Genomic DNA, 24692 nt, shown 5'->3' on the forward strand with positions numbered 1-24692 from the left:
AAAGTTGGAAAGAAAGGCTATAGAAACATAGTATCCTGCTTGTCTCAATAGAGAAGATGACAATAGAAGTTAAAAAGGCTGGTCATGGACCAGTGTTTTGGCATAACTACTGATCAGTGACAATTGTAAGGCAACAAAGTTACTACTCTGAGAGGGAAAAGAAAAAAGAAAAAAAGAAAATCAATAGGAAATATGCAAAACTTTTAAGCCAAAAATTATAAATAATGAATGAATGAACATGTTACTTAAAAATATGGCGAATACATTTTTCAGATTATTGAATATGATACTAAAACCAAACAAGGAATGCTTCTCACCAGAGTCAAACCTTTAATGTGGTGCATTCCCATAGGGGCCAGGGCGGCGGGGGGAGTAGCCAGATTTCATTTCCAGGCAGGCTCCTCTCCTTATATTTTTATATCCTGATTAAGAAGTTGCAGACATTATTGTCTCAATACTTCTTTATATACTTTCATCCATGTGCAGAAAAAATATTTTAAATTGCTACTAAATTAGCTCAGAATTACCGGGATACAATTTTAGCTTACTTGCAGTTTTGGATGTCCTTGATACCCACTTGAATTGCACCCCATTGAAGTGTTTGTAGCTTTCATCTCCAATGTCTTTCCACATGTCCATCTTCATAGGAAGAGAAGAGGAAAAAATTCTCTTTGCAGCCATCGTTGTCATTGTCACCATCATCATTGTTGTCTCAATAACTGCTTCTCAACAATTTGCAGATTTACCACACCATTCATTGGGACTCACCAAATTAATGTTTTTGTGTTTTAGCTATAGTGCAAGGAAAGCCCTCAGTTTTCTCATTCCTCTTCTCGTCAGTTGCAAGCATGGCTGTGAGTTTTGTAATCAAAGTACTAAAGAAATAGTGCTATCTCAGTTTCCAGTCTGGGTAGTGGTATGGCTTCACAGCGACACTCAGCAAAGAAAGTGGCTTGTCCTAAGAGCAGTTGTCTCTTCTAAACCTAGCAGTGCAAAACACTAGTCCAGAGGGCTGGAATGATAGCACAGCAAGTAGGGTGTTTGCCTTGCACGTGGCCGACCAGGGTTCGATTCCCAGTATCCCATATGGTACCCTGAGCACCGCCAGGAGTAATTCCTGAGTGCATGAGCCAGAAGTAACCCCTGTGCATTGCTGGTGTGAGCCAAAATAAAAAAACAACACTGAAACAAACACTTTCCTCTCAGGAAACAGACTTGCTATTGCATGGTTACAATGCCAACATTATTTTGAAGCAATCAGGGCAGAGCTCTTCTCTCTATAGTGTGTCTCCTGCACTATGTCATTTTGCTATGTGTGGCATTATAGCAAAGCTCATTTTTCCGTCCCTGCCTATTGGGGGTTACTTGCAATAGCAAGCACAGGATGGAGGGGCTGAAATAATTTCTTTAGCAGCATTTCTAACTTGAATTCTGGGATGGAAATCCATATTCTTCAAGGTCATTATCAACAGGGCTGGTATGAATTATTTTTGGATATTTTATTTCTGAAGGAAAGGTCATGGTACCACCTCTGCTTCAGGCTTGAAGAGACACTTCTCAGGACTTAGTGATGAAGAAATTGGTCCTGTGTTTTTCTGGGGTCACTGTCTGGCTTGATCTTAGCAAGTGAAAGATTACTGCTAAGACTGCAAACAGCTGAACATTTCTCCCCACACATATTCAGCTATAATGTTATATTTGAGTTAACTATAAAATTCTTGAATTTCTTGTGAATATCTTATTCCACTATAGCTTTCTGGTATAAATAACTAGTTCAGGTTCAGTAAGTTCCAGTTTGAATGGTTTAAATTCAACTTCCTCAACCCCTGCATTTACCTGCCTGTCTTTCATGACTTTCTCTGCAGTGGTTTTCAACCTTTTTATACCCACAGACTGGCACCTGTCCACACACAAGTCTGCAGACTGGCAGAAAATAAACAATGTGGTAGACCAGTGGCTTTCAAGAACTGAGTCAACAGACAGTAGCAAAGTCACTGCTTCATTGCTCTAGAGTGCCTATTTTAGTTGTATTTGGCACCGAGAAATATTTCAGAGGTATTCACAATTTTTGGAGATATAGAAGGGGATTTGATATTTACCTCTCACTATCCTCTCTACCCCCCTAGGTAGTGACTTTCAAAAGGAGTTCAAGCATGTATTTTCATTTCAATTATATAAAAGCACTATTTTAAAATTAGACAGGATATTTTTTTTCTTTAATTTAAAGTTAATTTAGGTAGCATAAGAATTTAAGAACTTATTAAAAGTATTGAATAATTAGTACCGGTGTCACTGAAAAAGATAAGTAAGAATTTGTGGCAGTAAATACACCATATGACTCTGGTTTGGGGGTATCAAAAAATTACCACAGAGAGGTTAAATATACATGCCCCTAAAATGAATTTACATTATGTACTTAATTTATTTGAATTTCATCAAAATCATAGAAGAAATTTAATGTAATAAATATTTAATCTAGAAAGATTCAAAAATTATTCTTCAGAACATTTTATTTTCTCTGAAATTGCTAATCTTTAAGAATATTTATAGTACATTTTTCCTTTAAAAATTTTAATACTTAGAACATTATATAATCTACAAATTAATATTAACCTATACAAAATATCTGTTTGCAATATCATTTTAATAATTTTTCTATTTCCCAAAAGATTAATTCTAACCTATTTACTTAGTTCTAAAATATTTATAGTTCTTCAAATATGGTTCATCTTCACTGGACAGGAGGTGGAAAAAAGCTACTGAAATGAACATTTTTAATAAAACTGTCATAGGGAAAGCTTTAGATCCAAAAAGTCAATGAAATTAGTTATGACCATTTACTTTTATCACTGTATCACTGTATCACTGTCATCCCGTTGATCATCGATTTGCTCGAGCAGGTGCCAGTAATGTCTCCATTCGTCCTAGCCCTGAGATTTTAGCAGCCTCCCTTTACTCTTTCCCAATGGTGCTGCATTGGAGGCTTTTTCAGGGTCAGGGGCATGAGACCCATCATTGTTACTGTTTTTGGCAATTTAAATACACCACAGGGAGCTTGCCTGGCTCTGCTGTACGGGCAGGATACTCTCGGTAGCTTGCTGGGTTCTCCAAGAGAGAGAACTAGACAATAAGAGGAGCTTTGTTTTATAGTCTCTATTTTGGCCATTGATGGGATTACACGGTGCAGGGGGGAGTTTGTGGGTGTGACTTCCTAGCTACTGGAAAATGGGGGATCTGGGTGGAGGAGGCCCAGTCCTGATCTGAGTAGGCTTGGAGATCTCAGCCCTGTTTCTCGCACACCTGAGTTCCTCTGCTGGTTCCCTCATGTGTGGCACTCGTCAGAGCGTGTGGAGAGTGGCCTTGAGCATGGCTATGGCTGGATTCCGAAGGTCTTTAGCTGCTGGGGCTCTGTTTGGGTTGGGGAGGGAAACTCAACCTGGCCCCCTGCGAAGGGCCCCAGTGAAGACAGTCAGGCACAGGGACAGGAGTATTTTTTTCACCGGTATTTTTAAATTATTTTTATTAAGACACTGTTACTTACAAAGTTATCTGTAGTTGAGTTTCAGGCATACACTCTTAAAACACCAACACCATCTTCATTGTCAACTTCCCTCCACCTTTGTACAGTTTCTCTCTCACACCCCATCCTCAGCCTGCATACTCAATAGTTACATATGTTATCTCGCTGTACCAACACCAAACAATGTGTGGTAACTGCATATACAATGTGTTATAAATGCCAACAGCACTGTAAACACATTACTTGAAATATAATAATTTTTAAAACAAAAATCAATCACCTTGGCCAATGCCTAGAGTAATAAAGTCCATATTACTTTTCCATTCCTTCCCTTTCAAATTTCAACCTTCCATTCCAACAGCAGTAATAAGCAGAGATCTGAATTTTGACAATAAATTTGATTTACAGAAGAGACTTCTAGAATATTTTCTTGTGTGATAAAAAAAAATTTAGTATAGTGTAGTGTAGTACACAGTGTAGTACTACTCAGTTATGAGAAAAGATGAAGTCTTGCAGTCCACTGCTGTAGGATAACATAGCCTCAGGTAGTTTAGGTTTACTCCCATCACAGTGCACCCATTCCTCCGTGTTTATGTGTAGCTTCTTTCTTAGTGTTCTGTTGTACATATTGTTTACAACATTATACAATATGTTATATATTGTATAATGTTGTATATATTGTTTTTCTCTTCTCCTTGAGTCCTTTGCATATTTTATTCAGAACCATGTCCTTTTGTATGGACACAGGAAGACTGCAGCAAATGCTATACTTTTGTAACCTGGGAGTCATTTGACTCTACATATTTTCCTCCTGGGCATCTGTTCTCTTGACCTATAACTAAGCTGCCCTTACGTCCTAGCACCCCCAAAAGCAGGGTCCAGATGAGGGACAGGACAGACCCAGGGCAAGCAGTGAGTTATGTGCTACCCTGGCATCGAGATGGGCCTGGCCAAAGCACCTAATGCTTAACTATAAGTTAAGAGCTTGGTCATGGACAAATGCTGTCATGATCCAAAAAGTAATAGCTAGATTCAGACCCTGCTAGGGTTAGGAATGATTAATCTGGCCTGAGTGCTGTAGTCTGAGTCTGTGGCAAGATGTTGCCAGGAGAGCTGCCTTGTAAACCTCAATGTATCTCTTGCTATGTCCATACAAAAATAACTAGTATTAAGATGTGAATAAGTTCTTGGACTAAGGAAAGGAGAAAAACCTTAAGAGGTATTTTTCCTGCTGGCAGTCAGGAAGGGCTTTGGAATGCCTGGCCCTCAGGAAGGGCTTTCTTATGTTGATTTTGCTACATGACTGTGTGTAGCCTAGAGGGCAAGGTGGGAGAGAAAAGGAGGGGGAGAGATTAGTGAAGGGGGATTGAGCAGCAGATCCAGAGAGAGGATGGAGCTAGGAGTGCGGGAGATGAGAAAGATGGAAGATTGAATAAACGGTAACTGATCAGAAACCATCTTGGTATTTGTTCTTCCTTTGCCTGTCCTTGGCCAACAGCCGTCCTGATCCAGCTCAGCAATTCCAGAGCATCGAACACAGGCGGTGAGACAGAGCCACTTGTAGAGCCTGCGAGTGCACACGCCCTTCAGCATGCTTAGTTTTTTACACACTACAACTTGGATAGAACTAGTTGAAGTCATGCTACTCTGAATTAGTCAGAACAAATAAGACAAACATCAGATCATTCAACTTGTTTTTGGAGAATGATGAAACAAAGGAAAGATCAGTAAAACTGAAATCTTAGGTTGTGTGTTGGAAAGGGATCTTGGAAAGGAGAAGGGTTCATGGCACATACTGATGGCATGGTGTGATGGCAACACAAGTACTTTATTTATTTGATGTAATACTCCTTTCACAGAAACTATGTCTACTTTATTATTCAAGTTGTTCCAAAAGCAATAATATCATGCTTTGGAGAAAAAAATTGCCTAATAAATAAAGTGCATATCATTGCCAACTTGTCTCATCTTTGTGTTTACCTAAGCAAGAAAATCATGCCAAAAATTATAACATAAAAGCAAGAAAATTCACAAAATTAGACTATTAAACAATAATTATAGAAATTGCTAACATGCACTTAGTAGCCATAGTACACTGGGTATTTCAATATTTTTTTTCTTTAACATAACTTTAAATATTTCAAAACAGGGCCGGGTTTTCGGCCCGGGTGCCCAAGCCTCTGCAGAGCCGGTGGATGTGGACCGAGCGGGAACCAGAGACAGCTTTAGGAATTGGGGTTCCAGCAAGTGTTTGCACCCATGTATGGAGACTGTGAACTAACTTTGGCTACATGCTGTTCCAGGAAGGGAAATGATTCATTTTCAAACTTAAATCTTCGCGAACTTAATTACTATAATACAGAAATTGTAAACCGCGCGGCCGCTACTGCAGCCGCGCGACATTTTATCTCTTTATTCTCATCAGTGGAAAACTTATTATCAAATATTTCCCTGTTAATAGAGCTGTATTCTTAGGGCATAAATTCCAACAAAAATAGTGAGTCTGTTTCGAAACTCTAACAACAATAGTGAGTTATGTGTTGAAATCTGGAATGTAATCAAGGTAAAGAGAAAAGGAAGTGAAATTATCACTCACGTACGGGGTGGGTTGGGGGGGTGAGGGGTGGGATGTATACTGTTTTCTTTTTGTTTGTTTGTTTGTTTGTTTTGTTTTTGCTTTTGTTTTTGTTTTTATTGGTGGTGGAATATGGGCACCGGTGAAGGGATGGGTGTTTGAACATTGTGTAACTGAGATATAAGCCTGAGAACTTTGTAACTTTCCACTTGGTGATTCAATAAAATAAATTTAAAAAAAAATATTTCAAAACACACAGAAGTAAATCTCTCAGAAGAGAGCAACACAAGCAACATCCTGCAGAAATGCCTCCAGACCACATTCCAAGCTGTCTCATCAAGGGCAACCCAGAAGGGTGGGTGAGTTCCCTCACCTGCCCCAATAGAGTCCCAGCAGCCAAAAACTTCCAGAACTCAATCGCTGTCATGCTTACTTCCACAGGCTCAGACAAGCCTCAACCATGACTTGTTACCCAAATCTCCAGGTCATATGAAGTTAGGAATGGGCAACCTCCCCACATAAACCTATGCTTCCAGTAGGCTGGCAGTCATGCCCACAAACTATCTCTGGCGCCATATAAGCTCATTAACAGCTATGCCCCAGAGATCCAGAAATAAATCTCTCAAAATAGAGCAACAGGAGATCAACACACTGAAGAGATTCCTCTGACCCCAAAGATTTAAAAAAAAAATTAACCTTAGCTCTACCACCATACTTAAAATTTTAGAACTCCTGGAGCGCACAGACATGCAACATCTCATATTCTACACCACTGATGTACCAAGACAATGTCTTAATGGCTCCGGGGTGAAATACAATAATCTTCACACACTTTTCTCTAAGGAAACTTTTTTGGATCATTTTTAGCGGATTATTCATGACAAGCAATACAAAATCAATTATTCAGGTTCTGCTTTGGGGATAGGCCTTGGTGGTCAGGGTGGAAACATTTGAAAGGTGGTGGGAAGGTGTAATGTCAAATGGTGGTACAAATGGTGTTGGAATATTAAATGTAATAAATTATTGTAAATAGCTTTATAAAAATAAAATTTAGAAATTCAAAACACTTATGTATTTATTATTCCCATTAAACTCCTCATCTAAATTAGGTGTTTATAGAGGTTCAATAGCTTTCTCCTCACTACATTCTTACATATGCTTGTGTATGCCTGTAACAGCATATGTACAAACCTCTATCTCTTTCAAGTGGTATACAGAAGGAATCTGTGAGGATGCTTTTAAGCTATAGAAAGAGCTTTTCATATAAAGACAAAGATTTTTCTTTTCTTTTGGACATTTTTTCTTCAAAGACAATAATGTTCCCTAGCCCTTTTATAAACTCATTTGGAAAACCTAATTTGGAGTGATATAAATGGTCTGGAACTAGATAGTCGTGATGTTTCTACTCAATTATGGTGACTACTACTATATGAAACTGAATTATATGTCTTAATATGGTATTAAGACATATATTAATACAACTTTATATTATATATTTTCCATAATATTTTTAAAATATCACTTGACTCAAGACAGTAAATTAGAAATATATTCTCTATGTAGTATCACACATTTCAGGGCCATTTCTTCAAATCTAAGGTTCTGCCAATAAAGTCTACCTCTTATGCTCATCACTTCCAAATTTATACCATAAGCAGAGAACTCACTGTATAATTCAGATCTGCCTATCCAATTTCCTCATCAATATCTCCATGTAAATTTCTAAGAGGCTCAAAACTTTTTCATTCAATGTCAAATTCCTAAAATCTATCTACCCATCTCCTCCCTGACCAGTCTATATTGAATGAGGGTTCTTCCATAACTCCAGTCGCTTAGTACTACAAATCATTATCTACCATAGAACCCATATCCATAGGAATATGAGTGCAGGTATTTGGGCACACTGGTGGTGATGAAGTGAGGTAACTATATACACCAATATAATAAAGATTAGCACACTGTAAATATGTTACATTATCTACAACAAGTTGTATTACTTGAATTCATGATAAATATGAATTGATAATAATAAATTAATAATAAAGTTTTTAAGCCTTCTAATCTACATAACTGAGTTTATTGTGGCAGGGAAATATGTTCAAAGAGGGGGTACCCTGAGACAAAGTGGAAATGTAATAAATTATATTTAGAAGAAGAAGATACTCTGGTGTATGGTGTGGTGTTGAAAATCTGTATGCACGAAACATTATCATTAACAGTTTTTAAATAATGATGATAAAATTTAGCACTGTAGCACTGTTGTCCTGTTGTCCATCAATTTGCTTGAGCGGGCACCAGTAACGTCACCATTGTGAGACTTGTTATTATTGTTTTTGACATATTGAATACACGGGTAGCTTGCAGGCTCTGCCATGTGGGCGAGATACTCTCAGTAGCTTGTCAGGCTCTCCTAGAGGGACGGAGGAATCAAACATGTGTTGGCTTCGTGCAAGGCAAATGCTCTACCCACTGTGCTATTGCTCCAGTCTGATAAAATTTAAAAATAGAATAATTCATTGTCATGCTAGTTGCAGTAGGTAATATTTGGAACCCAAATCATGTGATCAGGAACAGATGTAGGCTAAAGAAGTTCTAGTATACACACAACTGAATCCAACTCAGCTATAAGAAAAAATGAAATCCTGCAACTCACTACTATGTGGATTGAACTAAAGCATATTATGCTGAGTGAAGTCAATCACAGGGAAATATAAATGCTGAATGAACTCTTGCATATGTGAAATATAAAGAAACAAAATAAAGGAATTAAAAAATGTCAGTGGTAACAGACCCTGAGAATCAGTTTACAAAACTGAATTTGCCAAGGAATCAGGGGAGGGGAATGAGAAGGGACATTGGAACAAATATGGAGAAATGCCAGTACTGTAGTAGTGGGTATGATGCTGGAACATTATGCCTGAAACTCTACTATTAACAGTACTGTAAAGTATAGCGCCGTGTGTGTCTGTATACATATATATGTGATATATATGTATATGAAGGAAAAATACTGGTTTATCATATCATAGTTAAAAAATTAAAATTATATTGATTTTATTTTTCAGGTTCAAAAACATTTTGTCTCTGCTATCTCTGCTATCATTGCATACACTCTCATTTGCCTTCTCTTTCCTTGTAAGAACTTATTATCTTTTTCATAGTGTCTACTGCCCTATTTATGAGGACCAAGGACTTCTCTGGTTTATTCTCTATCTCACGAGTGTGCAACCGCCCCAGTAAACAGTAAGGATTTAGTGAAATAAATGAATCCACTAGAACCAACAATGAGAAATTTACTAACAGACCACTAATGACTGGGACTTTAAGAAATCATGATTTCTTCATCTCTACAAAGCATGTTGTTTTAAGTAAAGCAACAACAACATCACTCCTTCCCTGATATTCAGGCTAACATTTTCATTTTGTCCAGTCAAAATGATAGCTTTCCTGACACTAAGCCAGAGCATCTCAACACTAATGACATGCATTAATTAGTCTTGTCAGATGAATAAACTCATAGTTACAACTCAGTACTTTTCTTAATTACAGAAATCCTTAGCAATATAATACATATTACATCTAAAATAGTCATCATATATATGCATACAAATAAATATCAATAATGATTTAGTATGTCTCAATCCATTGTTTTTCTAAGGCAGAACTCTTTAGCTGTGCCTCTAATTTTAATGAGTGACTAATATCAAATCTATGCACTGAGAGGGAAAAAAAAACTGAGACACAAATGAGACTTACTGGTTGGTGATCTCCACTCAGTAACTGGTTTTTGCTTTCTATATCAAAGTACATTTATCTGTATCCCCATGGCAATCTGTTTAAATTACAGATTATACTGACCTAAATTGTTGGATCTGATAACATACTCCAAAAATCCAGCTAACTTCAACTGCATTTAAAAAAATAAAGATAAGGGGCTGGAGCAATAGCACAGCAGGTAGGGTGTTTGCCTTGCACGCCGCCCACCCAGGTTCGATTCCCAGCATCCCATATGGTCCCCCGAGCACCGCCAGGAGTAATTCCTGAGTGCATGAGCCAGGAGTAACCCCTGTGCATTGCCGGGTGTGACCCAAAAAGCAAAAAATAAATAAATAAATAAATAAATATAAAAATGCAAAATATATAATAAACATAATTACATAGATAACACATTCTAAGTTATTGAGATTGTCTTGAATTTCTCTAAGTCATGTGATTCTTCAAACTAACTCATTGTTTGTTTTTAAAATAATGCTGCATAAAGTACCTGAAAACCATTGAAATATTAAGCATCAGGAAAAGAAATGACAGAGTAACTGGGCACTGATTAAGTAACTTATATAATAATAATAACAATGATGCAATTAACAATATGAACTACTACACAATAATTACAAGATTAAAATGAGCATGCACATGACATCAATATATAATATAAGGAAACTCCAAAAGAGTACTCAGAGGGTAATTCTGGTTCATACTGAATTATATGATTCGAAGTATATATAATTATTTTCACATAAGTATTAATTAGAAACGTTCAGTTCTGCCTTCTTCAATTGCTGTCCTGTTTCCTACCCAGGTGATTAGTCTCAGTGGACGTATCAGTGATCTCACTGCCTACAGGATTTGGGTTGGATTCAGCCAGTGCGAACTATGAGAGGCAGAGAGGCCAGAAGTATTTACTCACTAGATTCCCCTAGATTTCTTTAAACATTTCATTGCAGGTTGATTATTTTCCTCAGAGGGCTATGAAATCTGTCAAGTCTCTTCATAAAGTTTTGCCTCGATTCTAGAATTCACTCTCTTTCTTAGTCCCTTAAGACTTCACACTAATACCATCTCAGAAGTATCTCACAATTACTAGTTGTTCTTCTTAAATTAGGCTCATATTTTCCTGCTTTTGTTAAACATCCTTCTATTAAACTCTTTTAACTTTACACATATCATTTAAATTATTGCAGAACCCTAACTATAATAATAATATCGCATTGTGTATGTAGTTTGTGTGAATTACGTACAAACTATGCACAGAGATGTATTTGTCACATACACAGAAATTTTCTGAAATATATTAAGACTTTTATCCTAATTTTTTACTTTTTTTTATTGGAAAGGGGTTGGTGGGTAAATTGCCAGGTTACACTTGGCCATGTTCAGCAGCTATTCCTGACTCATGCTCAAGGAAACATATATGGAGCCAGAAGTTTAAAGCAGGGAAGGCTACCTGTAAGGAAATCACATTTCCTTTTTTGTGATCTCTATAGCCCAAATTTTGTCTTCTTTAAGAAGTGTGGACATATTGTAATTTGAAATTCAAAAGTGAAATGAAAGTGGGGAAATACATACTACCTCTCTGAGGGAAAAATAAGAATTATAATACAGAAATTCATTTTTAACAACGTAATATGTCTGAAGGAAAGAATTCTCACTTCTAAAACTATATTTGACAGTTATAAAGTATTCATCCAATTTAAGGTAGGCCATATTGTTCCACTGACCCACTTTTATAAAAGTGGACTTATTTTGAAACTTGTTTCAAAATAAACTCATTTTCTTAACATATCTCATTCACATTTCACATTTGCTATTTTCCATTATAATTGTACATTTCTGAAAACTTTATATGGGACTACTGCAATCATGTAAATGTGACTATTTAGATTTCCTAAAAGTCTTTAGTCTTTTGTGACTAAAACCCATAGCCCCATTCATAAAAACTCAATACTGACTCTTCACATTTTTTATAAAGTTTTTAAAATTACTGTAAAGGGAAAAATGCAAATCATTAACATAGCATTGGAGCACACAATTAAATTAATTTATAGAGGTTTTAATGCAATTAAATCTCCCAAAGACTATCTTTAATGGTGATGTTTTTACTTAATATGCTTTATAGCATAATCCAATTTGTTTTTTCCAAAGTAATTTAAACATTACAAATTTCACTTTCATACATATCTCCATGGTGACACAATATGTTTGCAGTCTATTTAATTTACAAATGACAAGATTAAAATAGAAGCTCTTTAAGGGCCATAGATTTTCTACAACATTATATTTTCCAATTCGAAGATATTAAGTGTATTAGTTATCTATATTTGCAAGAGTAGGCTCTTCAAACAGTAATAAATATTTTAAGATTGTGATTGTGAAACTTTAAAAAGAAAGTGAAATGCAGAGCAAAACAAACCATCATTGATTAAAAAGGCTCAATGTCCAGGGTTTTTAGTAAAGTTAATATAATACTTCTGTTTAAATTAAATTTAGCATATATTTTCTATGGTAAATTAAGGAAGATTTAAAGACCACAAATTATATACAAGTCACCAAATTATATGTAAGTGTCTGTAATTATATGTATAAGATACTTAAGGATTTCAAAATACACTAAGACAACTTTCTAGTCATAAAAATATGAAAAATAGTTCAAAAACTTTTTTCCAACAGGAATGTATTTTTGATGTTTTAGAGAACATTTTATTACAAAAATACAATGTTACCTTAAAAAAGAGACATACAGAACTATACAAAGAATTTATAGCTGAGAATACCAGCTAAATTAAGATGTCATTTCTGCTACAAATGTAATGCACATTGGTAATATATTTTAAAAAGGAAAAACAGAAGTAACTATAGAAATCCTAACTTTAATTGGCAAAGACATGAAAGTTCACAATAATAGTAAGCACCATGAATGGAGATGTTAAGTATGAAGGAATAAATATCAAATGCAAGTTATATTATAATTTTTAAATGAGTCCATTTTTCCTCTTGGGATACTCCTCACTCTCCACAAATAAGAACAAAGATATGTTAAAAAAATCCTTCTCATTAATGAAAATGGGACAGACTAATAGCCCGGACATTCCTACCTGGTTTCCAGATGAACTGATTATCCTTTCTTCCTTCCAAATGAGCTGTGTGGGACAGTAAGAGATAAAGTAATGGAAATAGCCTCCTCATGCTCCTCCTTATCCAGGGGGTGACAGTCAGATTACCCGCCGGAAACATTCTTCAGATTTTCAGTCTCCTGACTGGTCTATTCCTAAAGAAAAAATAAAATCAGATCATTTTTTTCTGCACACAGTATAAAAATTTAACTTGAATTCTAGTGCCTTTATCATAATATTACAAATTTTCAACTACCATAAGGAAGAAAATTTAGTATTAACATTTAAGGCCTCAGTCATATTTTTCATTTTTAATTCATCAGTCATTTACCAAAACTATTGAATTTATAACCCCCAATCCATTTTCTTTGATTGATGAAAACAGGTACAGCTCTGGGATTTTCACTAGTTCAGTCAAGCTAAATTCCTTGCAGAGCTCATGACTTAGGGAGAAATAATTACACAAACCAAAAAAATCTAAAAACATGACAAGGATTGCTCTAACAGGAGTATTGTGAAATGGAAAGGTGGGAGATGAGGCAATTAATTCTGTGATGAGCAAGAAAAAAATTTAAAAAGAGTGAGGGAAATCTCACATGCCTATATCTGAAAAAGTCCTGGAAAAGATAAGGACTGAAAGAGCCAGAAAGGGCATTTCAAGCAAAACAAACAAACAAACAAACAAACAAACAAACAAGGAAACAAACGAAAACCCAAATAGGTGCTGAAACACATTTTGTATGTAGGGATTCATAAACCGTGAAGAAAACAGAGAGAGAAAGACAGGAAAATGGGATTTAAAATACAGAGTTTTGTAAATTCATTTTTTAAAGTGAGATAGAGTTTCCAGGTGATCTAGCAATTCCACTTCTTGACATCTATCCCCAAAACACAAAATTAATTTAATTTGAGAATATATATGCACACCTATCTATATTCACTGAATTTATGGATACAATCACCAGCATATGTAAAGAATTAAAATGTTCAACAACAGGTAATGATAAACCTATGGTTTATATATATATTATATATAGCACTTCTTCCCGTTGTTCATCAGTTTGCTTGAGCGGGCACCAATAACGTCTCCATTGTGAGACTTGTTGTTACTGTCTTTGGCATACCGAATATGCCACGGGTAGCTTGCCAGGCTCTGCCATGCAGGCAGGATACTCTCTGTAGCTTGACAGGCTCTCCGAGGGGGATGGAGGAATTGAACTCAGGTTGGCCGGATGCAATGCAAACACCCTACCCGAATGCCAAAAACAGTAACAAGTCTCACAATGGAGACATTATTGGTGCCCGCTTGAGCAAACCCATGAACAACGGGAAGACAGTGTTATTATATGTGTGTGTGCGTGTGTGTGTGTGTGTGTGTGTGTGCGTGTATGGATGGGCTGGAGCGATAGATGTTTATATAAAAAAATAAATAAATATTAGGGATGAAGCGGGGATGGAGCGATAGCATAGCGGGTAGGGCGTTTGCCTTGCATGCAGCCCGACCCGGGTTCAATTCCCAGCATCCCATATGGTCCCTTGAGCACCGCCAGGAGTAATTCCTGAGTGCATGAGCCAGAAGTAACCCCTGTGCATCACCAGGTGAGACCCAAAAAGCAAAAAAAATATTAGGGATGGAGCTATATTACATTTGTTTTGCATGCAGTTGACTGGAGTTGTATTCCCAAGCATCCCTGAGCACTGCCAGATGTGATCCCTGAGTGCAAAGCAAGAAATAAGCCCTGAGCATCATTGTGTGTAGTGCAGGCATCATTCCTGAAGCCACAGGGTGGCAAATCAGCTCAGCCCAGGCTCATGGTCTCCTCCAAAAAGAAGAAATACTCTGCAGCTGTAACAGGATCTTGCAGTTCACTACAAGGTGAATGAAGCCGGAATGTATCATGTTAAAATAACGCATTATTTATTTATTTATTGCTTTTTGGGTCACACCTGGCAATACATAGGGGTTACTCCTCGCTCATGCACTCAGGAATTACTCCTAGTGGTGCTTGGGGAACCATATTGAATGCTGGGAATCAAACCTGGGTCGGCCGCATGCAAGGCAAACGCTCTACCCTCTGTGCTATTGCTCCAGCCCAAATAATGTATTATTTTAATACATTACTTAATAATGTATAAACATGTTAAATTATATAATAATGTATAAACATGTTAATGTTTGAGGAAGAAGTACAAACAATAGGCAATTTCACTCATCTGTGGTATATAAAGAAATACAATGAGAAAACTGAAGGTAGAGTATGGTAGTAAACCCTTGTCGACCCTGTGTTACAGACCTGAGAGTGACCAGAAGAGAGGGAAGAGTAATGAGATTGATTGGAAGTAAGAGGGGGTATTAGTAGAGGGTGTTGGGCACTTTAGTGGTGGAAAGGTAAGAAAACAATGTACATGAAAACCATAAGCATTAACATTACTGTAAACACGTAGCCCAAACCATAATAGTTTTTTTAAAGAACTGGTTTGCCAGAGTGTGGTGGAGAGCTCTGGGGGAGATCTTAAGAAACTGATTAAAGTCACTGACACTGTTGGTGCATGTGGGAGTAGAACACTGTAAGCCAAAAGCTCTTCATAACCATATTATAAATCATGGTGCCTAAATAAAAACTAGGTGAAAAAAGAGAGGGGGTTTAATCTAAAGGGTATCAAAGGTAAAAGTTGCTGCCCCAAAACATTTATCCATAGAATGGTTTTTAAAAATCAGCAACTATTACTGAGACTCTCTTGGCCAATGAAAAATAAGTAGCTACCCATCTATGTAGCAGAAAATTACACATGTGCATATGTGTATTTAGTTGTAATAGTGTTTTAGAAAAAAATCCAGCCCTATTCTCAAGCACTGATAAACTTTAGCCACAAGAGTCTTCACAAATACAGATGACAGGCTGAGTTATGTGCTAAACACATCAATGCATCAAATAAAACAGATAATGGAAAACTATAAACATAATCTCAGGGTACTCCTAGAACATTCCAAGGGTATGATAACAAAGAACAAATTGGTACACATGATGCTACAAGGAGTCATGTAATTAAGTTCAAGTACACAGCTTTCTGAGAGTCTTCCCTGAATAATGATAATAAAAATATTTTATGACTCAAATATTCAAAAATGTTCTCAAATTTGTGCATTACATACTAATACTGAAGGTCATTTTCAAGGACAAGTAGAACATCCCAGTTTGGATAATTTAGTGCTCTCTTGCTTCACTGTTTGTCTCAGTTCCTGCTCCTAAACACACCTCTCCCCACATACCCTGGACTACTAGACTAGTTCATGAAACCTCGATATATTACTGGACAAATTTGAACACTTCTTGTATAGAGAACTGAACTGGTCATATTTTCTTGAAATAAACACCTGAGACTATGATTTCTTAAAACAGTGGTTTTGCTAATTGTTGGACACATGGATATTAAACTATAGTTTAATCTAAGTTCACTACTAGCTCATATGGTATTTCCATGTAAATTGGGAAAAAATTCTCAAGAAGACAAAGCGGAATTTTTCAAACACACATTCTTTCTAAATGAGAGCTGGTAGAAAGACTTAGTCTGAACACTTTTTTCAAAAGACACTACCAATAATTCCAGAGGCACTTAGAATAATCTAAATATCTCTGTGTAACTTCTTAGAAACCATACAAGTGAATTAGTTGAAAATTATAGCCTAGAAAGGAAATGAACTGGCCTTCTGTAAAATGATGAATTTAAATCATTGTAATTTTAGGGATCTTTTGATAAAAACAATGCTTTGTTATCTGGAGAGTGATTTTAAGCTATTATTACTACTATCACTATTAAAGTAATTAGCTAGCAAGACCAACATTTTAATAACAATACAAATTCTGAGAAGAAATCGCCAAAGTATGCTATACATCCTAATCAGTGGGAGACATACATCTAAAGGATAGGATATCTAAAATATATTCAATTGAGTAAAATGCAGAATAAAGGAAAGAAGACTACATTTGAGAAGCCAAAAAGAAATGTTGAAGCAGTGATCTTCAACCACCGATCACAGATCAGTGAGTGGATCAGTGACGGAGAAGCTGATCCCCATATTCTGCCACCTCGTATATAACTGCCAGCCAATGACTCACATCCAGTCCAGGTGCCAGGCCCCAACTATAAAAAGATTGAAAACTGCCATCTCAAAATATTAAGAGATTTCAGTGAAACCGCCTTTAAGAAGCCACTAATTCTTATACAAATGAATTCAATTTTGCATAATTCTTTGGATTTTAATTGGGCAAAAATTCAAACTCCCTAAACACAAGCTACTATGACCCCTGGTCTCCTCTTACATTTTTTTATCAGCTGAGAGTGCTGTTATTTTTGCAGAAAGGAACCCATTTTGTTAAGATTCTGGTTTAGTTCACCTATACATAGGTGAGAGCCATGTCTGACATCATAGTAAAATCCCAGGGAACAATAATAAGGGGAGTTTCTTGGACTCATGTTGTTACCCTATCTCCTGGGTATCACTGATAAAGTGACAAAGGTATGTGCCAACAGGAAACCTCAAATGGAGTCCGAAACAAATAAGAAAGAAAAACCTGGAATGCAATTCCTAGATAACAAAGGAAAGCATCTAAATTAATGATGTCACAGCAATCTTGCCCCTAAAAATAGTCAGGCATTTTTAGTACAGGTTATTACCTATACCCTTCGACTTCACTATCTCTTTTCCTTAAAAACTCGAGACAGAGGAGGGACACTAGATTTGACGGAGCTTCCATCTATTGCCCTTCTTCATGCTATACATATATAACTAAAATGAGAATTGCTGCTGAATTCAAGAAATTGGAGGATGGAATATGGACACAAATATTAAGCTAGGCCCCTAATTATCCCTTGGAAATCACTAGAAGCCATTCTTTTGTACCACTTATTTGGAAAATCACATGAGCAAGTTTCTACTGTATACGAAATTAGAGGAAACAATAACCAATTAGAAATTTCATTCCTTCATATAACACCACATGAAAAATGTTGTAACTATGATTTAAAAATACATTTTATATAATACAGGAAGTATGTGCTGCCCAGAATGATATGAATAATTTATGTCATGACAGTTGTTGAGTCTCCAAATCAACTTATTTACTATATAATTGAGCTTCCAAAATGCATTTGCAAGGTTACAAGGTCAGCTCAAAACTGAAATATAAAGAGATATAAAAAACACAGTTTCTCCATTTATTCTTAGTTTTCTAATGATGTAAAGGCTATGCATACTGTGAAAAACATGTCTTACACTTCCTATGCATTTCATTTTGCCTTAAATGTATTCTTACCATTGAAGTCCTTGAATATTAAAAAAACTAAACATTTCAAAAATAAATAAAATTTTAAAACCTTCCTATTTGTTTATAGCCTGGAGGAATAGCAATGAGCGGAGGGAAGCAAACTTGACCATGCATATCCCCATAGTGCCATCTCATGGCAACTGTGCAGAGAAATGATTCAACAGAGAAGCTCACATACATAGGAGCTGAGGAGAGGATGGCCACTGGTGGGTCCCATTTAAACTGGCCCAAATGGTGTCTCCAACTAGTAGCCTACTGCAAGTGATTTAAACTAAGCAATGCAGGAAAAATTACTCAGGCATTTGCTTTTTTATCAGCCTAATGCAATCATGTACATTCTGTTTCACCTCTCTTTGTGTCAATCTGCACAATACTGACCTCAGTGATTAATTTATCTCTCACCACCATCCTGCAAAGTATGATCCACTGGTTCCTCATTTTAAACAAGAAGAAACTGAGGCATGGAGAGTTAATAACAAGCCTAATGTGATCTAAGCAATCTTGTTCTGAGAAAAAAGATTAGCACTGTAGCAGATACCATTATAAATAATCCTTCATATCCATGATATGGAAAGTCTTTCTAATTCTAAGGAGAGTCTTGTTGCAAATTAGGCAGCAAGTTTCATATTTTTTCACTATGCCCTTGCATAGCATTGAACTCAGTGATTTCTATGCTTCATATGTAAAAAAGACTGGTCATTAAGAATGTTAAATAATTGTTTCCAGTAGCTTGGCAGTCACATCCACAAACTGCCCCCTGGCGCCATATACTCTCATCAATGGCCAAGATTCAGAGACTATAAAATAAAGCTCCCAGAAGATAGCCACACAGAATCTCCCGACCACACATCAGGCTATCTTCACTGTGGCACCTTGGAGTGGGGTTAAGTGGCTTCCTCCACCCAGATCCCCAGTTTTCCAGTAGTTTTGCAGTTACACCCACAAACTGTCCCCCAGCGCCATGTAATTTCATCAATGGCCAAGATCCAGAGACTATAAAATAAAGCTTCCGGAAGAGAGCAATGCAGTATTTCTTGGAGTACTCATATACTGTAGCCCACTGATGTACCTAAAGTAGCACATGTGTGTTTGGTTTTAATGTACCTACTTATATTCTTGTATATATGGGCTTAAATGGCCCCAGAATTAAATACAGCAACCTTCACACACTCCCTCTTATTTGTGGGAAACTGCTTGCTATTTGGGTGGGTGTTTGAATATTATCTGTAATGAACTATTGTGAATTACTTTCTGAAAATAAAATGTAAAAATCAATTAATAAATCAATAATTGTTTCAAGTTGACCTCAGCCAGAAAACATTAAAATTGGACAAACCAATGTAAACAGGCCTGACACCACAGCCCCATCTGTTTACTATCTCACATATGGTGACCATGGCAGGTCACTGGCCTTAGATCCTTAGGGTTTTTACCTACAAAATGAGAAAATCAAGCACCCCAGAACCCTCGATAGTGAGGATAGAATGAAACAATAAAAAATATTTGGATGAGTACCAGCCAGAGAATGAATTAACTAAGGTGATGCCACTGCTGTTATTTGTGAATTTTTTAATTGAAAAAAAGTACTTCTGCAATCCTAAAAGAATGTTGGAACACAATTCTGTGCTCCAGCAATGAAACTATAGACGATTTTTCAACTTCTCCATCTTATGACTTCATGTCATATTTTTTAAAAGCTAAAAGTGCTGTGTATCAAGAACCCCATTAAAGATTCACACTAACCCTCTGAAGGAGAAAACAAGTATTATCATCTCTATTTTATGAGAGTAAGCTCTGGCTTTTCACTGTCATAGTGCTCAGTAACTTCCTCAAATCTATTAGCCACCAGTGTCACCTATTGTACACTTCACTTTGCAGAACCCTAAATTATATCAAAGTGTGCAGATAATTGCAAGTATGCTATAAAAATATACAACATCTGGTTTTAGGATGATTGTATTACAAATTATTATATATATGCAAGACATAATAAAGTCACAAAAGTTTTTGCAAAGTCCACACTAATATCTTACATAATTATTTGGCTAAAGGATGTGTGTTGGGGGGGAAGCTTGAAATTTCAAAACCTTCAATTTTTTTTGATGGGAGTATTATCATATTCTCCCTTTCTTCTAAAATGCTCCCCTACATTCCCAGAGTTCCTAAAAATTAGAGTGGCTACGTGACAGCGACAATGACACTGTTGAGGCCAGTGATATACAGGCACAAATGACAGGGTAAAGACGGTGGTTAGGAGTCTTCCCCATATCTCTGCCTAAAGCACAGTTATAATGCCTGGAGAAAAGTCATACGAGACCCTGACACAGACACAGACACACAGACACACACACACACACACACACACACACACACAACACTAGAGAATGGGGTTGCAGAAGCCTCAGACGGGGGCAGCACTGTGCAGCTGCAACGACTGTTCTAGGTTGGTTTCTTCTGGACTGCATGAGAAGGATAAACTCATCTTCAAGTTTCCTTTTTCTTCTGTTTTTCTTGTGCTTCACATGAGCTGAAAGCGAATCTAACTCTAAGCATGTTTGTGCCCCTCTCTGGATATTGTGAGTCTGTCTATAGACATGACTATTAGTAAAAAGAGGCGCCATTCTCTGGGACTTTACAGATCACAACACAACTTCTCAGTAAGTTAGAAAGCAATGGGGATCCTATAAACATGGAAGGCCTACATGGCTAAGGTTTGTATAGTTTCCGTTTCTACTAGGTAATAGGTGCATAATTCCAAGAAAAGTAGCTCTGTTTTCCTTTTTTAAAAAGTGTTATTGCTATGAAGAAAGGGGAAGCTCATGTAGGAAGAACTAAAATAAGGAAAAAAGGAGTAATTAGAGCTGCTTCAGAATCCACAATGACAAAGAATCTGTTCACATGGGGCAGAGCCTATAATAAAAACAGTTTTATATTGCTATCTTCCATGCAGTTGCCAAGCTCTCCCTGATTCTGAAGTATTATGACACACTGTTGCAAATTTTAGAACCACCTTCTGATCATCTCATGGAAAATTCATGCCAGCACCTCAGAGAGCATGTCCACACTACCCAGCCTGGTCCAGGTTGGTACTTAGACCTTTTACTAGTTCCTCATCTTAATCATTTGCTTTTTACTTAGAACAGAGATACCAAATGTTCCTCTGTAACAAGATCCCCACTAATATTGGTCTCACTACTCAATCTAGTATTTCTTCTCACCTCACTTGTAAATTGATATAACTCTGACTTTTCCTTTAGACTTAGTTCTGTATTACTCTTCATTATATTATTCAGAACCCTGGCCACAGGAGTACTGAATGAGAAGAATATTATGCCTCACAGTCCCCATTTCTTCATTTTTTTTGCTTTTTTGGATCACACCCGGCAATACACAGAGGTCACTCCTGGCTCTGCACTCAGGAATTACTCCTGGAGGTGCTCAGGGGACCATATGGAATGTTGGGAATTGAACCCGGGTCAGCCTCGTGCAAAGCAAATGCCCTACCCACTGTGCTATCACTCCAGCCCCCCTATGTATATACTTTTATTCCCATGTCTTTAGTCTTGACTTCTTCCCTACACTTATATATCTAATCTAAAACCAAACTTTCCCACTGTCAAGTAACTCACATATGGTAAAAGGGCTGTGAATATCCTACAAAGCCCAAAAGCCAGCTCTCTCCACAACACTCCATCTCAATAATGATATCATAGTGACCCACACCAGAAAAGCACAGAGGAAATCAGAAAGTTCTTTTTGACCACACATCTTAAAAGTAACCCATCAGTAAATCTAGTAGGCAACAATTTATTCAGAGTCAAACTACTATCCAAGACCTCTCTAGTACAACCTACCCTCACTTCTAATCTAAATATTGTTAACAATCTCTTTCCAGCATTTTCTGCCTTCACTCTTTATCACCTTGTATTTGTCTATTTGTATTTGTAGTACATTTATAGATGGACTAAAGTGATACTTATTTAAGAAAAGAACATTAAGATACTTATTTATCTCAAATAAGTGATGCTTATTTAAGAAAAAACACTAAGAAAAGAACATCATTTCCATGTATTTGATGAACATATCATCTTTTAACTGATTAATTAATTTATGTTCTAAAGCCACACCTGGCTGTGCTCAGTACTTAGTCTCGACTCTACACTCATGAATGACTCCTGCTGGGCTCCGGGAAGGTGTGCCAGCATTAAATCCAAGTTGGCTATATAAAAGGTCAACTCCTTAACCATTATACTAACTTTTCGGTTCCTACCCCTTTTTTTTAAAATACAAAGTAAGCCCAAGCCAAAAATTGCAGACCTCTTGTAAGGAATCACTACAATTCTCAAGACAAGAATTTTTAAAAGTATTTAAAGAAAAACGTTTTAAAACATAATCTCCTGTTATCATCCGAGCACCTTCCTCGCTTTATTATTCAACAACTCTATTGAATTCTGCTTTACTCCTTAATTCTTGAATTTATGAAAATAAAAACAATGATACAAATATGTATCAAATGGGTATGGGTTCTTTAATTACAACATTAAAGCTACTAAGTTCAGTAGAAATTTTTATTTATTTCATTTTATTTTATTTTTTTTGCTTTTTGGGTCACACCCAGCGATGCACAGGGGTTACTCCTGGCTCATGCACTCAGAAATTACTCCTGGCGGTGCTCAGGGACCATATGGGATGCTGGGATTCGAACCCGGGTCAGCAAGGCAAATGCCCTACCTGCTGTGCTATCTCTCCAGCCCCAAGTAGAAATCTTTAAATTGAGAACAATATAGGTTATCCTGCAAATAATAGCATTTCAGTAATATTTTTGTATGAATCTGCAATATGATTTATTACATAATATTTTTGTTTGAGTTCTGCATTCACTTCACTGTGCTCAATAAAATTAATTTAGTAGTTATGATAAGTAGCTGAAAATTTTCTCACAGATTATAAAAATTATAACACTCTACTACCCAAAATACCAAAATATAGTTTTATTGCATATTTTTTAAATCCTCAAGTATTATTTTCCATAAGACAGAAATTAAAGTTAGATACTTGAATGATAATAGTGATAAAAATAAAATCAAAATTAAAAACAAGTAGCACAGTCATCCCATTGTTCATTGATTTGCTTGAGCGGGCACCAGTAACTTCTCCATTGTGAGACTGTTTGTTACTGTTTTTGACATATTGAATATGCCACAGGTAGCTTTCCAGGCTCTGCCTTGTGGGCGGGATACTCTCGGTAGCTTGCCAGGCTCTCTGAGAGGGACAGAGGAATCGAACCTGGGTCGGCTGCGTGCAAGGCAAACGCCATATCCACTGTGCTATGGCTCCAGTCTGAAAATAAAGTATATTTAACAATTTTAACAATCTTAATTACAGAAAGAACATTAATTAGAGAGAATTATATTATAGAATAATGAAGTTAGTAAGTCACATCTGTAGGGAGCCAGGGAAACAATACTGCAGGTAGGGCACTCACCTTGCATGTGGAAACTAGGGTTTGAGTCCTAGAACCACATTATGGTCCCCAAGTTCACCAGAAATAACCTCTGAATGCAGAACCAAAAGTAAAACCTGAGAACCACCTCAGGTAAGTATATTGAGATGTAAAATAGGCACATAGTGTTAGTTGATAGTATAAACCATTCCGTGTGAAGGTAGCACTGTAGCGCTGTAGCACTGTAGTCCCATTGTTCATTGATTTTGCTCGAGCGGGCACCAGTAAAGTCCCCATTGTAAGAGTTGTTGTTACTGTTTTTGGCATATCAAATACATCATGGGTAGCTTGCCAGGCTCTGCCGTGCGGGCGGTATACTCTTGTTAGCTTGCCTGGCTCTCTGAGAGGGACGGATGAATCAAACCCGGGTGGGCTGCATGCAAGGCAAAAGCCCTACCTGCTGTGCTATTGCTCCAGTTCACTCCATGTGAAGGTACAAAGAATAATCTGATTCTCTCTTTTCACCAAATTTATTGTCTACAGATATTTTAACAGTAACTACCGTATGTAATGTGAAATATGTAAGAGTGAGTTTATGGTTTAATATTTAATAGCAACTCTACATAGAATTATGAAAATTCAGTATAACTAGAATTGTGAAGAAGGAAACATCTTATTCAAAAATGCTATTGACCTTTAAAATTAAAAAATACTTATTATTTTCTACAATATTAATATTCCAAAGATATAATGTCAAGAAAATTATTGTGTTAAACTGTAAAAACAATCTACTGTTGCAAAAAAGCTTATTGAAAAATATGTCCACAGTTGATATAAAATAATAACATGTTTATAATCCAAAAAGTATTAGCAGTGTCTTCCATTATCTTTTATAACTTTTCATCTATGATGGCTGTGCATTGACCATTAATAAGTC

At 36.5% G+C, this 24692-nt stretch overlaps 1 protein-coding gene across 1 annotated transcript in view; it reads right to left on the reverse strand.

Annotated features, from left to right (window-relative positions):
• Positions 1-24692, reverse strand: part of THSD7B (thrombospondin type 1 domain containing 7B) — a 1129969-nt gene that overhangs the window by 957362 nt on the left and 147915 nt on the right. The window contains exon 2 of the mRNA XM_055123230.1: positions 12968-13140. Within this exon, the coding sequence (XP_054979205.1) occupies positions 12968-13106 (139 nt within the window). The 5' untranslated portion in view covers positions 13107-13140. The remainder of the gene's footprint in view (positions 1-12967; positions 13141-24692) is intronic.

Source organism: Sorex araneus, chromosome X (assembly GCF_027595985.1).
Source record: "Sorex araneus isolate mSorAra2 chromosome X, mSorAra2.pri, whole genome shotgun sequence".
Classification (NCBI taxonomy): Eukaryota; Metazoa; Chordata; class Mammalia; order Eulipotyphla; family Soricidae; genus Sorex; species Sorex araneus.